Genomic DNA, 19,104 nt, shown 5'->3' with positions numbered 1-19,104 from the left:
CTGTGTGTGTGTGTGTGTGTGTGTGTGTGTGTGTGTGTGTGTGTGTAATATATATATGGGGGGTCATGGAGGCCACAGGAGGCCATTACATTTCCTGCTGTATCACTTCCTGCCTTATTTTTTCGTGATAAGGGTCTTTCACTAAACCTGAAACTAGGCTGGATGCCACTGAGCCCCAGAAGTCTCCGCAACTCGGAATCTCACAGGCCCAAGCAGAGCCACACCCAGCTTTTTTGCACAAGAGCTCAGGATCCAAACTCAAGTCCTCATGCAAGTGAGGCAGATAAGTGCTCTCAGCCCCGGAGCCTTGTCCCTCCCCAGCACTAATTTCTTCTTGAAAATGTTTTAGTAGTGACCCTGCATGCTCTACTGGGGAATTGTGTGTGTGTGGTATTGGCTTGTTGTTCTTGAGATTTTATTTCTGTTTGTTTGTTTATGTTTTCAAGACAGGGTTTCTCTGGGTAACCCTGGCTGTCCTGGAACTCACTCTGTAGACCAGGCTAGCTTCAAACTTACAGAGATCTGCCTGCCTCTGCCTCTCAGAGTGTTGGGAACTCTTTCTGAGTTTGAGACCAGCCTGGTCTACCAGAGCTACACATAGAAAACCCTGCCTTGAAAAGCCCAGAAGAAAAAAGGAGATTTTATTTTAATTTTAACTAATGGGGGGGGGTATGTACATGTGAGCATAGACACCCACGGAGACCAGAGGCACAGATGCCTCCAGTGCTGAAGGTACAAGTGGTCATAAGCCACTGGACATGAGTGCTGGGATGTGAACTCGGGTCCTCTGGTACACAGTACACGCTCATAAATGTGAAGCCATTTCTCCAGCCTGCCTTGGTGGTATTTAAAGGATAGTCCTACCCTGCTTTCCCCTCCACCCACTCCTATATCAGTCATTGTGACTATATCACAATTACATTAATTACGTTAGTGGGAGCTGTGATTGATTACTGTTGACTTGCTGGAAGCCTGGAGTCCACAATGTAGATACAATACCCCATCTGTAGATACAAAACCCCTGCTCACAGTGATGTCTCGGGCACTCTTGTGTCATTGCTGCAGCGTCTCTTGTCCCATCATGACTCACCTTGTTCCGTGGGTGCCGACTCCTTAAAGACTGGAATGGCGTAATGTATCTCTTGGGGTTGTTCTGCCCCTGGACAAAAGACAGGGCATAAGTGTTACTGGGCCAGGTCTTGGATCCTCTGACCACAGGAGTGCAGTGGCCTGGGGCCTAGACTGAGCACTGAGCACGTTCCCTTTGGGGTTGTGGAAACATGTCATTCCCAGTCTGACCCAGGCTCCTGCTTGGCAAGATGGAAGTGCCAGAAACTAGAGCTGGTGCTGGTGTATCAGGGCTTACTCAGTACTCAGAGCGTGCCTAGGGCTCTGAGGGGCTGACTAGATCGGAGACCCCTGTTAGCTGGGCCCTTCCACCATGAAGCATCCAACATACAATGTCTGCTCTGATAATTGACCAAATATTGAACCGTTTGGTGACTCTAGATCATCACAAAATACTGCAACCTTGCAAATCGCTAAGGGAGCAGTTTTATGTACGCTCGTTTTCTCTAGCACTCGGCTGGCACAGGGAGAACCCTGGATTGGATCCCAAGCATTTCAAAAGACAATCCAGCAAACAAAAATGAGATGGGCTCAATTCTGCAGCACACAGACTAAGAAAGGAAGACACAGAAAGATTTTCATGATCTCTCTGCAAAGATGACACACGAACTCACATTGGTAACCCTAGGAATTAGAAGGATTGCTAGGAGTTTGAGGCCATCCTGGGCTACACAGTGAGTACAAAGCTAGCCTAGGCTAGATGCTAATATAGTTTTCATTTGTTGTCAAAATAGATATTTAAAAGAGTAGTTTGTTGGACATAGTATCATAGGCCTGTGATCCTAGCACTTGAGAGGCCAAGGCTAGACGGTTACAAGTTCAAAGGCAGTCTGGGCTGCTTGACATGACTCTGAAAAGAAAACAAATGAACAACATAAACTTCTTTAAACAATGATCACAAGAGACTTTGGGATAGAGCTCAAATAAAGTCAAATCCCAAGCTCAAATAAAGTCATCTCTAAAATATGAAAAAAAATCAAAGGATAGAATGACCCACTGGTAACAAGTCTGAGAGGAGCTCTGAACACTGGCCGCAGACCCTGGACGGTAAGATGGGAGACAGGAGGCAGAGATGGGAGGCAGATGTGATTCTCTATAATCTCACTTCCTTTTTCTTTCTTTTTTTTTTTTTAAAGCTTGTGTTTCTGGAGAATTATTTTATTTGTTTTAAATAACCAGTGCTGTATAGAGTACTTATCTAGCATGCGTGGACACCTTAGAGTCAAGTCCCAGTGCCATGTGTACAGTCACCCCCAAACCCGCCAACCAACCAAACTGCTCGAAGCAGCCGGCAAGGCCCTTTACCTGTCTGAGTTTTGCAGACGTTTGCATACAGCTCGCTTTGAGTAGGCGCATCTTCAGAACCTTTGGACTCATTCTCTCTCAGAGTCTTTCCTGCTCCCCCCCCCCCCCCCACAAAACAAGACATATAATCATTATGTTGAGTTATTTAGACATGTTTTCCTGTCTTCTCTGCTAAGGGGAAGAATCTTTCATGATTCTAAGTAACATGCCAGTGGCCTCAACTAATGAGGGGGAAAAAGAACATAGGTTTCTATATAGCACTGATGCCTCTTCAATTCAGGGTCCTCCTGACCGGGCCCTGGGAGGCCTTAGCCCGTGTATCATAGTGGAAATGGACACATTTTCTTTCCTTCTTGAAAGGTAGAGGGCTTTGAGTTATCTTCAAGAGATGAGTAAGCTCTATGTCAGCAGGAATCAAAAATTGTTTTTTTGATTGGTTGGTTTTGTTTTTCTGAGGTAGGGTTTCTCTGTGTAGCCCTGGCTGTCCCAAAACTCACTTAGTACACAAGGCTGGCCTTGAACTCTCAGAGATCTGCCTGCCTCTGCCTCCCAAATACTGAGATTAGCAGCATGTTTCACCACTACCTAGCTGAAATCAAACTTTTTTTTTGTTCTGTTTTGTTTTTCAAGACAGGGTCTCTCTGTGTATCCCTGGCTGTCCTGGAACTCACTCTGTAGACCAGGCTGGCCTCGAACTCAGAAATCCGCCTGCCTCTGCCTCCCAAGTGCTGGGATTAAAGGCATGTGCCACCACAGCCCAGCGAAATCAAACATCTTAATGGCACTTTGACAAAAACTCGGGGTGATTTCCTGGTTGAGATGTTTGAGAAGCTGGGTTAAATAGGGGTTTTGGAGTATGGGGTTGTCCTGGAGTCAGTGCTGGGTCTGTGTAAGCTAAGCAGGGGCCACACCACTGCTTTTCAATCAGCTGAGTGCTGCCCTCTGTGACCTTTATCCGTGTAGAAATGGAGGGAGCAGGGGGGCCAGGCATCTGTGAACGAGTCTTATTAATTCAGACAGCATCTCCAGAGCCCTATTCCACAGGCCAAGAAGCAGAGGCCCAGAGAAGCAAAGGTGCCCGGTACCCTACAGCCCTCACCTTGGCACCTGTGTGCTTGAGACACAAATGTTATTTTGTGCAAATCTAGATATTTCTCCACACAAGTGTGCCCAGGGAAAGGGCCACTTTGAAATCTTTACCAGAGAAGGGCTCAGAGGTGAGCAGGGAAAGCCTTCTACCCAGACAGTGAAGGTGTGCTGTCCCTATAGTAGGTCAAGTGGGAAAATAGAGACGTTGCCCTTTGACTTCACACACCCAGCTCCCTGGGAGGTAGCTGAGAAGTGGAAGGCTCTGCCCTTTGAGGGGCTTCTGCTTTGGACCAACTACATGCAATGCAGTGAATGTCAGAAGCCTCTAGTTATAAACAGTATTACACACACACACACACACACACACACACACACACACCACATGTGCACAGCAGCATTGTTTACAGTGGCCTGAAGACAGAATAACCCAAGCATGGGGACCAGGGTGGGGAAATGACATGAGGCTTTCACACAGCCCAGATGGTTCCCCAGCCTAAAAAAGAAAGATATTCTGATATGCAAAGGAAACCAACCACCAGAGCCCAGGCCCTGGGGGGTATGGCGCAGCTGGTAGAGCCCTTGCCAAGCAAGCAGGGGGCCCTGAGCTCATTCTGCAGACCTGTAGTCCAACCACTCAGGAGGACCAGAAGTTCAAGGTTATCCTAACTGCATAGTGAATTGAAGGTCAGCCTGGGATACAGGAGACCCTGTCACAAAATAAAACAAGACGACTACAGTTTCACTCAAATGAAATCCTAGAACAGTCCTGTCTGTAGAGACAGAAAAGCACAATGTGGTTACAGAGCAGGCGAACAGAATGAGGAACCATCTCATGGGCCTAGGGTTTCAGCCTGGGAAGTTGACAAAGGCGGGTGCGGCCTTACAGATGGCCTCACAACAGAGATAAGTGTGACTGTCACACACACAGATGAACTAGCTGAAGCAGGAGCTCAGCTTGTGACTGGGAGGAGATGTTGTTCAGCACCGGACGGGGCCTCACACAGTAAAAGAAAACAGAAAGATGGTGGAATAGAATAGCAAAGCTCTCACAGTGTGTCTGTTTCAGCATAACGTTATGCAGACAGTCTAGGGTTCAGCTGGTAGAGTCTTGCCTGCAGGAAGCTCTAGCTCTTATCCCTACTGACACACAAATTGGGTGCAGGAACATGTGCTTGGGGTCCCAGCCCTAGGGATGCGAAGGCAGAAGGACCAGAAGTCAAGGCATCCTCAAGTGCACGGTGAGTCTGAGGCCATCCCAGCTGCAAGAGACCCAGACTCAGAAAACATATAAGCTGGAAGTAGTGGTGCCAACCTGCACTCTGAAGCTGAGGCTGGAGCATCACTGTGAGTTCTGCCAGCCAGGCAGACTTTAAGAGTACAAAAATTATCAATGATTTTCAGATGGCAGCTACAGTAGTGCCCTGTGAACCTCATGAAGTCCATCTGTTCAACTCTTTTTGTTTGTTTGTTTGTTTGTTTGTTTGTTTGTTTGTTTGTTTGAGACAGGGTTTCTCTGTGTAGCCCTGGCTGTCCTGGAACTCACTCTGTAGACCAAGCTGGCCTCCAACTCAGAAATCCACCTGCCTCTGCCTCCCAAGTGCTGGGATTAAAGGCGTATGCCATCACTGCCCAACCTGGTCTGTTCAACTCTTAATCTCTCTCTCTCTCTCTCTCTCTGTTTTTTTTTTTTTTTTTTTTAAGATTTATTTATTTATTATATGTAAGTACACTGTAGCTGTCTTCAGACCCTCCAGAAGAGGGCATCAGATCTCATTACATACAGATTGATGTGGTTGCTGGAATTTGAACTCAGGACCTTTGGAAGAACAGTCAGTGCTCTTAACCACTGAGCCATCTCTCCAGCCCTCTCTGGTTTTTTGAGACAGGGTTTCTCTGTGTAGCTCTGGCTGTCCTGGAACTTGTTCTGTAGACCAGGCTGACCTCCAACTCAGAGATCCACCTGCCTCTGCCTGAGTGTGTGCCACCACCACCAGACTTCCCTTCCCCCTCTGCCCTGCTGAGTGGGAACAGCACAGGAGCATAGCAGGGAGAACCTACCTTTCTTGTATTTTAGATGAATCAAAAAAGCCAGAACTAGGAATATTACCAGAAGCCCCAGTAACACCCCTGGGAGCAACAGTGCCAGTCGACATGAAGGGCAGCTCTCATCTTCTGTAAGAAAACAGTATTCATAAGTCACCACTGGCTTCCTTGTTCTCTAGGGAAGGCCAACATGGCTGTCACCTGGGTTCACCAGCACACTGTGTATCTGAGATCCCAGCAACTCATGAGAGTTCCCTTACTGGGGAACTGGGGTTCTTACAGTCATACCCTCGAGCCTCCCTTCCCCATGGGCATCACAGAGCAGCCCAGCACTTCATGGTTGGATCCCTCACAGCACGGCTAGGACCCTGTAAGACAGGCACTGGTGTTTACTGAGCAATTTCTAGTTGCCACCTCTGTTTTTTTTTTTTTTTTGAAGACAGGGTTTCTCTGTGTAGCCTTGGCTGTCCTGGAACTCACTCTGTAGACCAGACTGGCCTTGAACTCAGAAATCTGCCTGCCTCTGCCTCCCAAGTGCTGGAATCAAAGGCGTGCTCCACCACTGCCCGGCTAGTTTGTTTACTCTTAACAATGACTACTATCACTGTTAGTAGGCTGGAGAGATGGCTCAGTGGTTAAGAGCACTGACTGCTTTTCTGAAGGGCCCTGAGTTCAAATCCCAGCAACCACATGGTGGCTCACAACCACCCCGTAATGAGATCTGATGCCTTCTTCTGGTGTGTCTGAAGACAATTACAGTGTACTTATGTATAATAAATAAATCTTTGGGCCTGAGCAAGTGGGGTCTACAGGAGTGATCGTAGCTGGTGTAGCTGAGCACGGCCGACCCGAGTGAGCAGAAGTTCTAAAGTCAATTCCCAACAACCAGATGAAGGCTGACAACTATCTATACAGTTACAGTGTGTACTCGTATACATAAAATAAATAAATCCTTAAAAAAAGAATGACTACTATCAAAAGTGCATTTTAGTGCGTATCCATATGCCCACTGGATTAGTCAGGGTTCTCTAGAGTCACAGACCCTATGGAATGTCTCTATATAGTAAGGAAATGTATTGTGATATCTTACAGTCTGTAATCCAACAAGCCCATTTTTAGCTGTGGATGGGAAGTCCAGGAATCTAGCAGTTGCTCAGTCCCAGGAGGCTAGCCGTTTCATCTGCTCTTCTGTAGAAGGTTCCAACAGATGTGCTGGTGAGTAAGTGCAAGCAGGGAAAAGGAGCGAATCTTCCTTCTTCCAATGTCCTTATGGAGGCCTTCAGCAGATGTGGCCCAAATTAAAGTGTGTACCACCAGGTCTAGATCTGGAACTTGCTTTGCCTCGGGCTGACCTTGAACTCAGAGATCTCCTTGCCTCAGTCTCCTGGGATTTAAGGGGTGGACTACCTTGCCTGGGCCTAAGCTTTTCATGACTACTATGTCTCAAGATCTCCATGTCAAGATCCAGGTCAAAAATTGTCTTCCAGCCTCAACCTGGATCCTCTAGAAGATGAGTAAGTATTCTGAATCCCAGGTGTCCCCTCCAATCCTGGATTGTAGTTCATTCCAGATGTGGTTGACAACCAGGAAGAGCCATGACACCCACTTATATGCATGTAAAAGCCATGGAAACTATGCATGTAGAAGTCAGAAGACAAGTTATGGGAGTTGATTCTTCCCACCATGTGGGTCCCAGGGAGCAAACTCAGATCTTCAGACTTGGTGGCAATTGCCCCCAGTCACTGAGCCATGGATATGACTGTCACCCAACCAGTTCCAAGTGTGCAGTGGAGAGTTGGCTCATTCAGGGCCCCAAAGTATTGGTTTTTTCTAACCCTGTGTTCATTTATAGAATTCAGTTGCACAAGTAGTTTGGCTTCCTCTAAAGAGCAGAAGTGGCGTTGCTAAATTGGTGCAAGAGAAAGTCAGAACAGGAAATACAGGACTCTGGTCTACTGTCAAGTTCTACTCTTTTTCTATAACTAGTTTTTTGGGGTTTGTTTTTTTTGTTTGTTTGTTTTTGTTTTGTTTTGTTTTGTTTTGTTTGTTTTTTCGAGACAGGGTTTCTCTGTGTAACCCTGGCTATCCTAGAACTCACTCTGTAGACCAGGCTGTCCTCAAACTCAGAAATCCACCTGCCTCTGCCTCCCAAGTGCTGGGATTAAAGGTGTGCACCACCACTGCCCGGCCTTCATTTATATATATTCATTTTCATTTTTTGAGACAGGGTCTCTCTGTATAGACTTGGATGTCCTGAAACCCCATGGACCAAGCTGGCCTCAAACTCACAGAGATCTGCCTGACTCTGCCTCTCAAGTGCTGCCTAGATTTATTTTATTGTATGTGTTTGACACATTTATGGGTTTAAATAAATTTTTAATAGTAGTAATTCTTAAGAATAAACAAACTGCCGGGCAATGGTGTGGCACTATGTGTGGGTGCTGAGACTTGAACCTGGATCCTCTAGTAGATGAGTAAGTATTCTTATCCATCTCTCCAGCTCCCTTTACTCTATGTTTTGGAAGAATCCAGCAATATGATATGTTATGTGGTTCCTTAACAAAAACACTATAAGGAAGGATGGCTCACCCGTCATGTGTCATGTTACACACATGGTTTTACATGACCCTTAGAATAGTCTCTAGGGTCCAGACATGAACTGATTATGCTTCAAAATGTTACAAATTGCCCCAAAGCTGGAAGAAAGTGGCACATACCTGTAATCCCAGAACTTGGAAAATAGAGCTAGGAGAATCAGGAGTCAGGGTTATCCTTGGCTACATGTGTGAGTATAGAGCCAGCCTAGGCTACTTGAGAGACTACTTCCAAAGGGGGCTTGGGGAAGGAATGCAAGGTCACAGAGCTGGCAAATAGCAGACTAACTGCAGAGCGATAGCCTCACCCCTACCCCTGCTGTAGAGTCTCGTGTAGTCCAGGTTAGCCTCAAACTCATCACTCCACCCACTACTCCGTGCCCTCTAAACGTGACACCCTTGACCTTCAACTGCCTTGACCCCCCCTCCCTCCCGTTTCTCTCTCAAGCTGGAGCTCTGGACATGCCAAGGACCTCAACCAGTCTCCCCATACAGCTAGCTCCTGCTCATCTTTCCAGCACCTTGGACAGGCCCCGGTACCTTACCCAGGTGGTATTTCTTCATGCCTTACCTTTCTCCACACTGTGCCTTTTCCCTTACAATAGCCTGGCCTAGCTTGTGAGCCATGTGTTTGGGTTTTGTGTCTTCCCCCTAGACCAGAGGCCCTTTATGAGGGCAGCAACCAATCAATGTAAGCCAGGGTGTGGTGCACCCTGTTCCTCTAACCTAAGCTGATTAGTGAATCCATGATTATGGAACTTGTGTTTATGTCAACAACCATCTGCCCTGATGGGGCTGGGCAGGTGACCATGTCTTAGGTGTCACCGATGTCCTGGAAGCACCAAAAGTTAACAACAAGCAAGTGCCTACTCCAAGAAGACAGTCACTAGAGATGGATCTGTGAGACTTCATGGAAGATGATCATGCTTGATAAGACAGTATGTCACTTGAACAAACTCCAGGAGGGTCACATATGTATGTCACAAGAATGTAGGCTTGGCAGCCTTACCAGTAGGGTAGAGGAATATATGTTAAGCCACTGGTCCGCACTGCACCACATCCCAGCTCCAGGCCTTGTGTTGGGTTTCCTTTCTCCACTCATTCCTATGACAGCCCCAGTCACCACTTAGTTCATGCCCTGTCACCTGGAGCCTGTAGCATAAAACTGCTGCAAAAAAATCCTGTACTTCTGGCTGAGCTGGCTAACAGTGGTTTCAACTTGATCAGAGCTAGAACACCCTAGAACTCAAATGTCTGGGCAAGTTGTGAGAGGTTATATAGATTAGGTGAACTGAGGGGGACTGCCCCACCCTGAGTGTGGCCGGTATCCTCCCATGGGACAAGGCCCAGAATGAATAAGAGAGAGAATGTAGCTCTGTCGGGCGCTCCTTTAACCCTAGCAGAGGCAGATGGATGTCTGTGAGTCTGAGACCAGCTGGTCTACATAGTGAGTTCCAGGCTAGTAAAGGCTACATAATCAGACTGTGTCTAAAAAATAGTGATAATTACTAAAATTTAAAAATAAAAGATAGAGAGCTGGAGAAATGGCTCAGAGGTTAAAAGCACTGTCTGTTCTTCCAGAGGTCCTGAGTTCAATTTCCAGCAATCACATGGTGGCTCACAAACCATCTATAATGAGATCTGGTGCCCTCTTCTGGCCTACAGGCATACATGCAGACAGAATGATACATACATAATAAATAAATAAATCTTTAGCTGGGCGGTGGTGGTGCATGCCTTTAATCCCAGCACTTGGGAGGCAGAGGCAAGTGGATTTCTGAGTTCGAGGCCAGCCTGGTCTACAAAGTGACTTCCAGGACAGCCAGGGCTATACAGAGAAACTCTGTCTCAAAAAAACCCCAATAATAATAATAATAATAATAATAATAATAATAATAATAATAATAAAATCTTAAAAAAAATAAAGAGAAAAGTGAGCACAAGAATTCATCTCTCTCCCTCTCTCTCTCTCTCCCTCTCTCTCCCTCTCTCTCTGTTCCTATATGTGGATGAAATGTAACTACCAGCCCCCTCCCATTCCTGCTGCTATATGGTCCCTGACTCCTGTCAGGATGGGCTGTTAGTAGAAACTGTGAGCCCTCAGCTCTTCCTTCCTTCAGGTGATTTGCCACAGCAACAAACAAGTGATCGACACACTCGTCTTCTAAGCACACCTCTGGGGAGATTACCCCCTGCTGTGTCAGATTAGAACTAGACATTTGCACCCTAAAACTGAGAGCCATTGACCTGTCTTTCCATCTTACAAAACTTTCTGTAGTGGTGGACGTGATCTCTGCCTGTGCTATCCTGTATGCAGGTACCAGGCACCTTGACTCTTGCACACTAGAAGTGTGACAAGACTGTGGCCTTGAAGTAGTTTTATTTATTTATCGTGTGAGGGTGTCTCAGTATGTAGCTCTGGCTAGCCTGGAAATAGCTAAGGAGACCAGGCTGGCCTTAAACTCATGGAATCCACCTGCCTCTGCCTCTCTAGGGCTGGGATTAAAGGTGTGCCCAACCCTGTAGTGTGTTGAATTTTTTCTTTATCTATATGTATGAGTACATTGTAGGTGTCTACACCAGAAGAGGGCATCAGATCCCATTACAAATGGTTGTGAGCCACCATGTGGTTGCTGGGAATTGAACTCAGGACCTCTGGAAGAGCCAGCTCTCCAGCCTCCTGTATTGAATATTTATAAATGTATCTATTAGTTATTAGTGTGTGCATGCATGCACCTGTACAATGCATATGTGTGTGTGTACAAATGTGTCCAAGCACTGGAGCAGACATGCATCGATGCACATACCACAGCATGCATGTGGAGGTCAGAGAACAACTCTGTGGACTCAGCTCTCTCCTTCCACTTGAGTTCCAAGGATGGAACTCAGGCTTGCGCAGCAAGCAGCTTTACCCTGTTGAGCCATCTTGCCTGCCCTTGGATCTTTACTATCTCTTTGACTGGTTTGAATTTAATTTTACATAGACACATGTGGCTGTGGCCTCCACCTGGTAGACCTGGAGAACCATGGTTCTTCCTGAGGTTTGAGGAGACTGCAGGTACAATGTGTTTAGATCCTTTCTCCCTCTCCCAAGGTCGTCACAGCCAAGGCTGTTGGTGCAGGGCTAGAAGCATGGAGTGGGAAGACAACGGAGAGAAAACTAGAGCTAATGAGGCATGGCTGGGCAGAAAGGGTGCTGGCTGAAAGGCTTCAGGCTTCAAGGGAACGTTGGAGACTGGTGGCTGACTAATCTTGATTAGGTTAGGGAGGGACTAGAAGATCGGTGAAATGCCGGTTTAGAGAATTAGCTAAGCAGGGAGGATCCTCCGGATGTGGGAGTGCCATCTTTTAGACTGATGGCCCAGATAAGGAATAAAAAGAAGGGGAAAAATTAAAAGAGAAAAAAAGGAGAATGCTTGTTTCAGTTGGGCTAAATGGCTATCTTCTCAGACTCTTGACTGAATGCTTTCAGCCTCCAAGGAGGCTGGGCGGTGGTGGTGCACGCCTTTAATCCCAGCACTTGGGAGGCAGAGGCAGGTGGATTTATGAGTTTGAAGCCAGCCTGGTCTACAGAGTGAGTTCCAGGACAGCCAGAGCTACACAGAGAAACCCTGTCTCGAAAAACAAAACAAAACAAAACAACCTCTAAGGGCCCTTCATACCACAGGTGAGAGTCCCATTGGCCACCCAGCCTCCCTTGTATACAGCTGCACTTACTGGCAATTGTGAAGTTGAAATCCTGACTGTATTTTGACGAGTTGGAAACGTTGGAAACATTGTAAACATTGATTTTGCATTTGTAGGGGCCTGTCTTGTTGACATTGGAGATGCTCAGTTGGAAATCCACAGCTCCCCCTCTTCTTCTCTTGCTCTCTAGGTATTTTGTACCCCAAAAGAGTGAATAGGTGATGTCTACTGATGTGTTCTTGGTGGAACAAGACAGAGATACATTTTGGCCCATCCTGACCACATTAATACTTGAGTTCAGATTTGGAGAAGGTAATTCTGCGAAGACAAAATGACACAGAAGGCTTCATTAAATCCACCAGGCAGGACGATGAGAACCTCAGCTTGTGCGGGGAGTGCTTGCCTAGTGCACATAACAAAGTCGTGGATTCATCCTGAACACAGCTTCGATGGATCAGGCATGATGCCTGTAATTCCAGCTCTTGGGAGATGGAAGCCAAAAGGATCAGGAGTTCAGAGCTATCCTTAGCAGTACAAGGAGTTCAAAGCCAGGCTGGGCTACATGAGATCGAGTGTATAGTTAGTACTGTAAGGCTTTACAGGGTCTAGAATCACCTAGGAGATTGCCTCAGGGCGTGTCTTCGAGGAAAGCTGTAGACTGGATTAACTCAGGTGGGAAGACCCACCCTGAATGTATGTGGCCCATCAGAGGTCTGGATTCCCAGACTGAATTATTATTGTTTTGTTTTGTTTTGTTTTGTTTTCGAGACAGGGTTTCTCTGTGTAGCTCTGGCTGTCCCGGAACTCACTCTGTAGACCAGGCTGGCTCCAGACCGCCCGGCTCCAGACTGAATTAAAAAAAAGACACCAGAGAGACAATGAGTCAAGCATCCACTACACAGGAATTTTAGTGCAGCTACAAGGTTGCTCTGGCAAGGGATCACATCGTAAGACCTTCTAGGTCGGTGTGATCTGGCTGGAATGTAGACACACCTTTGCAGACAAAGGCCAGCCTGTTCTAGAGCAAGTTTCAGGTAAAGAAAAGTTGAGGTCCAGGCGCAGTGGTACACACCTTTATCCTAGCACTCAGGAGACAGAGGCATGCAGATCTCTGAGTTCAAGTCAGGCAGTTTGCTTGAGACCTTGAGATGAGAATCAGGAGAGTGGAGCTTGGGACAGTTCAGTTCACAGAGTTCAGAGGCAGTTTTATTGGGACAGTTATTATAGTAAGACAGGTTACAGAGAGAGAACAAGCTAGACACAGGTGGAGACAGAATGAGCCAGAGAATGAGAAGGAGCCCAAAGATTAGAGCATATTGCCAAAGTTAGCATGAGGCCAAGCAGAGCAATGCAGTAAGAAGCTGTGAGGAGCCAGATTGAATCAGTCAGCTTGGAGAGGAGTTTGAGCTGGAACACCTGAGTTAACCAGCCAGCCAGAGTTCAGAAAGAGCTAGAAAGAGTGATCTTATTCAGCAGTAAGTCTCAGAGGCTGAAAACATTCTAGACCTAGATAAGATTGTATGGAGGCTAGAAGCTTCCAGGACTAGGCCTGTGTTAGCAGACTGAAGCAGTAAGCCTCAGAGAGGACAAGTAAATCAGGCAAATAAAAGATAATCTTAACAATCCATAGTCACCTCTCTCTGTTTCCGGACTGTGGATGCTCTGTGACCAGCTGACTCACGTCCCTCCTATCATGACTCTCCAGCCATCACGGGCCATATCTCCCCTTGAAAAGTGACCCGCCCTTCCTCCAGTTGCTTCCTGTCGGATATTTGGTTGAACCTTTCATTTCTCACAGTAGTGAGAAAACCAATACACCCTTTTCAAGGAGGAAGCAAACACCTTAGGGAAATTGTGGTCCTCCCAGTCAACCTCAGTCTTCCCTTTGTTCTTCAGGCCACCGGGTCTACACACCTGTGTTCCATATTGTAGTCTCGTTCACTTTTCCCCAGGTAAAAATTCCTTTACCGCACATCTGTCTCTATGTTTTTGTCTGACTTTCACAGTGGATTTAACTCCCCATTTGTGCTGCTTTTCAGGTAAGACCTGCCGAATTTTCTTATTGTCGATTACATTTCCTATAAGCCAGGGGCAGACCTGCAGCTTGAATCTTTCATTAAATAACACACCTTAATTCAAATCCTATGACACACCCTTCTCTGCTCTCCTGCTGGGATGCCCCATACCCCCCCCCCCCAGCTTTCTTTCTCCTGTAATTTCAGGACTTGGGGGATGGAAGCAGATGGATGGAGAATTTAAGGTCAGTCTATACTGACCTAGTGAGTTCTAGGCCAGCCTACGATACATGAGACTGCCTTCAGTAAGGCCTCGTAGAACTCCTTAAACTCTATCTGCTGTGGCTTTGGTAGCCAGTCTGAAAGCTGGTATACATACATACTCATGTGTGTATTAACTGTAAAAAGGTGTAATATATGCTCTGAGAGTTAATATTAAATTTAAAATTGGGATAAAAGAACTTGTATTTGCTAACTGCTAGCTAGCTATCAAGAGAAATCACAGCCAAGAGAACTGACATAGCTGTGAATTTATTGCTATTCAATAAACTCTGACAGCACAGACACACACAAAGATGTCCATCTAGGCTGCTACATTGTGTGCTCGCCCACACTCAGGACTTAACAGGCTGAAGCAGAAGGATTCTGATGAGTTCAACATCAGCTTCGGCTACATAGTGAGTGCTAGGCTATGTAACAAGATCTTATCACAAACAGTTCGCAGAAAGAAGCTACCTGCTTCTGAAGGGGAGGGGAGACAGGATGAGTTGCACACAATGGCACTTTCAACTTTGTGTGGTTAGCTTGCACCAAAGGATCGATGTATTGCAGAGACTTCAGAAAAGCCAGGATTGGGGCCATTCCTGCTCACTGATGAAAGAATCCACCCTCAAAAGTCATCAGTTTGTGTGCCCAGGTTGGCAGCTGGGCAGCAGCATGCCCGGCTCAGCAGCAGAGAGGGCTCTCTGACTCCACGGCAGAGTTCTTCCCAGGCATAGTATTGGTGGCCTGGATTAATTTAAAAGGTGTTTTGAGTGGGCATGGAGGGCTGGATCCCAGAATTTGGGAGTTGAGGAGTTCTATTCTAGCCTTGGCCACATAATGGAGTTTGAGGCCAGCCTGAGCTACATGAGACTCAGCCTCAAAAGCAAATAAATTAGTAAAATTTTACAAAAATTACCTGAGCGTTTTCTAGCTAAAAGTGATAGATAACAAAGGAAGTTTGGAGGTTTTCATGGTATAAAAAACAATCTTAAGATTTTGCAGGGGGCCAAGTTTCAAGTGGAAAAAAAAATTGCTACAATTAACGCCCTCTCTAAAACTCAGGTCATTCCCCTCCTAGCAGCAGATAATGGAAAGGATCTGTTCTTGGTTGCTGATCTAAAAACACAGAAATCCCTGTAAGTGAACACTCATCTTCAAAGTCAGCCACCTGACCATTTTGATGCCCATGACTTCAGGAAATGAAACTTACCGTTTATTTCCACTCTCTTACAATCCACTGCGGCATTTTGAACTGAAAGAGAAAAGGGAAGATTAGAAAAAAGCTCATTCCCCACATGATTATTTTGAGAGCTGATTCTTGTTTGTTTGTTTGTTCATCTTCATTTTTTTAAGACAAGGTCACTCCAGGTAGCCCTGGCTGGCCGGAAACTCTCTGTGTAGACCAGGGTGGCTCCACAGAGATTCACCTACCTACCTTTGCCTCGCAAGTGCTGACCCCAGAGTCAATTCTTAAAATACCAAATCAGGCTTACGTGCAATAGAAAGAATAAGAGCCCAGAGTAACAGTTTGTCCAGCCAGCTCCTCATTCCCTTGAATGAGATGACAGAGAGGCCCACGGGTGAGTCACCGTCGCCCATGGTTAACTGAGTGACTACAGAGTGGGGCCCGGCTTCTAAGATTCCTCTTCCCAACCGCATGCAGGAAATGAGAGGATTTAAGCAAGTTACTCAACAGGACCCGTGACTCGTTGGTTTAACTGTCCTTCATATTACTGGAACAGATGCTCATCAGCTGCTCAGACCTCAAAAAGATCAGCGATAACTGATCTTTTATTCTCTCTCTCTCCCTGTCCCTCTCCTGTCCCTCTCCCCCCCCCATCTCTCTCTCCCTCCCTTCTCATACTGTGATGCTACAGTTATGCTTTAAGTTTAAATTACAATGATTAAGAGATCTTGCCAGGCGGTGGTGGCACACGCCTTTAATCGCAGCACTTGGGAAGCAGAGGCAGGCAGATTTCTGAGTTTGAGGCCAGCCTGGTCTACAAAGTGAGTTCCAGGACAGCCAGAGCTACACAGAGAAAAAAAACCTGTCTCAAAAAAAGCTCAAAGTAAATAAATAAATAAATAAAAGAGATCTTTAAAAGAAAAATGAAAAATGCCTCTAACATGAGAGCCCCACCTGCCCAAGCACAGCTAACTTCCTGGCATGCTGTCTGCTGTTGTTCCTGTAAGGTAACACAACCTTTGTTTTCGATTTAGACAAGCTTGGCTGCCCCAACTGCACAGCTGTGCTTGGTCACACGTAGGCTGGAAGTATCTAAGCAGAGAGTATGTCAGGATGTGTGCTTGCCCCCGATTGGACAAAGGTGGAAAGTATGTGTACCCCTTGTGAGGTTTGCCTTTCTTCATAAACCTCCGATTAATGTACTTTGGTGACATACTCCAGGAATCCCAAGGATGGACCTGGCCAGGGCTCATTGTCTTAGCCAGCATTGCTTGCTTCAAATTTGGTTCAAAAAATTGTGGTAGTGTTTTTACTCTCACCCAATGGGATCAACACTTCCACATCTCTCCTCCCTCTCCCTCTCCCTCTCATACACACACACACACACACACACACACACACACACACACACACTTCCTAGCTGCTTATGAAGTGAGCGACAGGTTCCAGATGTATAAGCTACATCTTCTCTACATGAGACCTGAAGGTAATCGGAGGAGGGACTCAGAGAGTCCTTTGGCACACTAACCTCAGGTCGGCGGATTCAGACCAGAGCCTCAGCAGCATTGTTTTCAGCTGCTCACAGCACCCCTGAAGGTAAGTAGCACCAGGCTGCTCTCTAAGACCCTCCAGCTACTCTCCTGCCTCTCCATCACCTCAGTGTCCTCTTTTTCTAATCTCCATGACACACAAGGAAACCTGAGGGCCACCTTAACGGGGGCCAGCTGGAGTCACATCCAACCCATACGCATGTAATGCTAGCATCCTAATGGGGGAATCTGACTGTGCATGGTAAATGGACTGCTTGGGTTGGTTTTTTGTTTGTTCTGTTTTGTTTTGTTAAGTCAGCTTAACACAAATGAGAGTCACCTTGGGAGGAGGGAACTTCAACTGAGGGAATCTCTTCATCAGATTGACTGGAATTTAGACAAGTTTACCCATCTGCATGTGTGACATTTTTTCTTTTTTTTTTTAAAGGTTTTTTTTTTTTTTTTTTTAATGTGTATGAGTACACTGTAGCTGTACAGATGGCCATGAGCCATCATGTGGCTGGTAGGAATTGAACTCAGGATGGCCCTGCTCGCTCCAGTGTAAGCTGTACACTGTAGTTGTCTTCAGACGCACCAGAAGAAGGCATCAGATCTCATTACAGGTGGTTGTGAGCCACCATGTGGTTGACCCACCATGTGGTTGCTTGGATCTGAACCCAGGACCTTCGGAAGAGCAGTCAGTGCTCTTACCCGCTGAGCCATCTCGACAGCCCAACATTTTCTTTTCTTTTCTTTTCTTTTCTTTTTTTTTTTTTTCGAGACAGGGTTTCTCTGTATAGCCCTGGCTGTCCTGGAACTCACTCTGAAGACCAGGCTGGTCTCGAACTCAGAAATCCACCTGCCTCTGCCTCCCAAGTGCTGGGATTAAAGGCGTGCGCCACCACCACCCGGCTCCGACATTTTCTTAATGTCGATGATTGATATAGGAGGACCCAGTGACTGTGGGTGGTGTCACTCCTGAGCAGATGATCCAGAGTGAGATACACACACACACACACACACACACACAAGATAATGAGCCACAGAGAGCGAGCAGCACTCCTCCATGGCCTGGGCTTTAGTCCCAGCCTCCAGGTTCCCGCCATGGCTTCCCTGAGCTGTTACCTGGAGGTAGAAGATAAATAACCCTCTTCGTTCCCCAAGTTGTTTTTGATCAGTGTTTTACCACAGCAACAGAAAATAAGATGAGAAAGATAATATCGTAGCCATGGGTACAAAGCATGTCTATAATACCAGAATATAAGAGGAGGATGCTGGGGGATGACTGTGTGTTCCAGGCAAGTGAGGGCTATATAATAAAGTGCAGGTTAGCTTAGGTTGCATAGTAAGACCCTGTCTCAAAAAAGAAGAGCGGCCAAGGATGGTGGCTCAGACCTTTAATTCCAGAGCTTAGGAAGCAGAGGCAGATGGATCTCTTTGAGTTCAAGGCCTCCCTGGTCGCTTATGGATTCCCAGGGCAGCCAGGACTACACAGTAAGACCCTACCTCAAAACAAACATTTCTTTTCTACATTGTAATTTATTTTGTGTGTGGGTGTGTGAGTTTTAGTGTGTGTAGGGATGCATATACCACTTTATACATGTGGCGATCAGAGAATAATTTGTGAGATTCAGTTCCCCTTTCTACCATGCGGGTTCTGGGGCTCCAGCACTAGGTGCTAGGCTTAGCAGTAAGCACTGGACCGTTGAGTCACCTTGCTGACATGGTTGCCTGCCTTTTGATAGTAAAGCCAGAATGGGATGAGGTGGAATTAATTTTCCCCTTGTTGCGTACGTGCTGGGGAAGATGTGGATTTGCGAGCATTTTGGATGCTGAAGTTTTCAGATTAGGGATGCTCGGCTGGCTCATGCTGTGATGGCTGTTTGCCTCACTAAGGCAAGAGAACATGAGCTGGCTGCAGGGGTACAGGCCTGTAATCCCAGACATCAGGAGGCAGAGGCAAGAGGGCCAAGAGTTCAACACCAGCCTCAGCTACATATTGAGTCTAAGGCCAGCCTGGGGTACATGAGACTGTCTGACAAAAATAAAAGGAAGAGAGGAGGGGGGAGAGGGAAGGGGAGGAGGGTACAGCTAGGCCAGATGGCAAAGACCTATAATCCCAGTGCTAGAAAGGTGGGACAAAAAGTTGGAAGTTCAAGACTAGTCTAGCTCCTGACCAGCCTGGGCTACATATCGAGAACCTGTCTAAAATCCAGACAGACACACAGACAAGTGACTGATCTTCTTCTTTTTTTTTTTTTTTT

General features: G+C 46.5%; 2 protein-coding genes across 7 annotated transcripts in view; one reads left to right on the top strand and one right to left on the bottom strand.

Moving 5' to 3' along the window:
• The window catches only part of Milr1 (mast cell immunoglobulin like receptor 1), a 16,708-nt gene extending 937 nt beyond the window's left edge, over positions 1-15,771 (bottom strand). The window contains exons 1-6 of one of the 3 annotated variants that reach the window (XM_031352227.1): positions 15,619-15,771; positions 15,336-15,377; positions 11,877-12,164; positions 5,581-5,694; positions 2,434-2,523; positions 1,091-1,159 (exon numbers count right to left, since the gene is read on the bottom strand). In XM_031352227.1, the coding sequence (XP_031208087.1) occupies positions 1,091-1,159; positions 2,434-2,523; positions 5,581-5,694; positions 11,877-12,164; positions 15,336-15,377; positions 15,619-15,724 (709 nt within the window). In that variant the 5' untranslated portion in view covers positions 15,725-15,771. The remainder of the gene's footprint in view (positions 1-1,090; positions 1,160-2,433; positions 2,524-5,580; positions 5,695-11,876; positions 12,165-15,335; positions 15,378-15,618) is intronic. The other 2 variants (XM_031352229.1, XM_031352230.1) reach the window with 2 other exon arrangements.
• Positions 15,772-16,411: 640 nt separating this feature from the next.
• The window catches only part of Pecam1 (platelet and endothelial cell adhesion molecule 1), a 93,313-nt gene continuing 90,620 nt past the window's right edge, over positions 16,412-19,104 (top strand). For 2 of the 4 annotated variants that reach the window (XM_031350980.1, XM_031350979.1), the window contains exon 1: positions 16,412-16,907. The gene's annotated coding sequence lies outside the window, so the exon portion shown is untranslated. The remainder of the gene's footprint in view (positions 16,908-19,104) is intronic. The other 2 variants (XM_031350983.1, XM_031350982.1) reach the window with 1 other exon arrangement.

The sequence above is a fragment of the Mastomys coucha genome, unplaced genomic scaffold (assembly GCF_008632895.1).
Source record: "Mastomys coucha isolate ucsf_1 unplaced genomic scaffold, UCSF_Mcou_1 pScaffold5, whole genome shotgun sequence".
In the NCBI taxonomy this organism is placed as follows: domain Eukaryota; kingdom Metazoa; phylum Chordata; class Mammalia; order Rodentia; family Muridae; genus Mastomys; species Mastomys coucha.
Note: the sequence above shows the minus strand (reverse complement) of the source record. Positions and strands in the feature narration are given on the sequence as shown.